At 56.3% G+C, this 1,426-nt stretch overlaps 1 protein-coding gene across 1 annotated transcript; it reads right to left on the bottom strand.

The window, feature by feature from the left end:
* Nucleotides 1-11: 11 nt before the first annotated feature.
* Nucleotides 12-437, bottom strand: LOC106819743 (the record flags this gene model as incomplete). The annotated part of the gene is made up of 2 exons (XM_014824336.1): nt 302-437; nt 12-271 (listed from the first exon to the last, which is right to left on the bottom strand). Coding segments are annotated over exons 1-2 (396 nt in total), but the record flags the coding sequence as incomplete, so codon positions are not given.
* Nucleotides 438-1,426: the final 989 nt, after the last annotated feature.

Below are 1,426 nucleotides of genomic sequence, written 5' to 3'. Positions count from 1 at the left end.
TTGACGCTAACGGGCACCTTGATGCTGACGCTGACGGGGACGTTAACGTTGACGCTAACGGGCACCTTGATGCTGACGCTGACGGGGACGTTAACGTTGACGGGGACGTTAACGCTGACGCTAACGGGCACCTTGACGCTAACGGGAACCCTGACGCTGACGGGGACGGTAATGCGCACCTTGACGCTGACGCTGACGGGGACGGTAATGTGCACATTGAAGCTGACGCAGACGCTGACGTGGTAACGCTGCGACGGCGCGTTCGTAACTACTACGCATTCACTCACTCATGCACACGTACCTTTCGGTATGGCGATGCCGCAGCCGAGGTCCATGGCCTGCAGCTTGGCGAGTGCGATGTTGTGTAGGGCGAGTCGCTCCAGCTCAGACAGGTTGAAGAGCGTGGTGTCGCTGAGCACCACACCACGCGTGCCCATGCAGCTCGTCCATTTACACTGACCCTATAGACGAGAGACAAGAGAGAGAGAGAGAGTGAGTGAGTGAGAGAGAGAGAGAGAGAGAGAGAGGAGAGAAGAGAGCGAGAGAGAGAGAGAGAGAGAGAGAGAGGAGAGTGAGTGAGAGGGAGGTCGGTGCAGAGGAGGAGAAGAGAGAAGTGGGTGAGCGAGAGAGAGTTGGTGAAAGAGAGAGAGGGGGTGGGTGAGAGAAGGGGGGGTGGTGGAAGAGAGAAGAGAGAGAGAGAGTGGGTGAACAGAGTGGCAAGAGAGAGATGGAGTGGGTGAGAGATCGAAACGGCGGGGTGAGCGAATAAGGAGAGGAGTGGGTCGGAAAAGAGCGAGGAGAGAGAGAGGAGAGAGAGGTGGTGATGGGAGCATAGGGGTGAGAGAAGTGGGTGAAGCGGCGAGAGAGAGAAGAACGGAGAGGAGAGCAAGCAGAAGCAGAAAGAGCTGGTGAGTGGGAGATAGGGGCGTGGAGCAGAATGGAGATAGAGACAGAGAGGGGCGAGGAGAGAAGAAAGAGAGTCGGTGAGTGTGAGCGAAGGGGAGAGAAGCGAGGAGAGAAGGGAGAGGGATAGAGGGAGACAGGAGAGAGAGAGAGAGAGAGAGAGCGAGAGAGAGAGGAGAGAGAGAGAGAGGGTGAGAGAGAGAGGCGTGAGGGGCGAGAGGCAGAGGTGCTTGAGTGACTGAGTGAGTGAGTGACTGAGTGAGTGAGGATCGAGCTGAGCTGGTGAGCTGAGTGAGTGAGTGAGTGAGAGACTGAGTGATGTGAGTGACTGATGAGTGGCGTGATAAAACACGCACGCCTCACGCATTCACGGCGAACGCCAATACGCGCACGTACACAAGACGTCCTGCACGCCGCGTCACGTATTATTCAAAGATGTGCACATCTACTAATATAATAGTGAGAAGAGCCGCAGGTGTCGTTTCGTATCTCCTCCGAACGCGTGCCACGTAGTCTACGCGAA

Source organism: Priapulus caudatus, unplaced genomic scaffold, assembly GCF_000485595.1.
Source record: "Priapulus caudatus unplaced genomic scaffold, Priapulus_caudatus-5.0.1 Scaffold4298, whole genome shotgun sequence".
Classification (NCBI taxonomy): domain Eukaryota; kingdom Metazoa; phylum Priapulida; class Priapulimorpha; order Priapulimorphida; family Priapulidae; genus Priapulus; species Priapulus caudatus.
The sequence above is the reverse complement of the archived record's forward strand: the minus strand, read 5'-3'. Positions and strand labels throughout refer to the sequence as shown.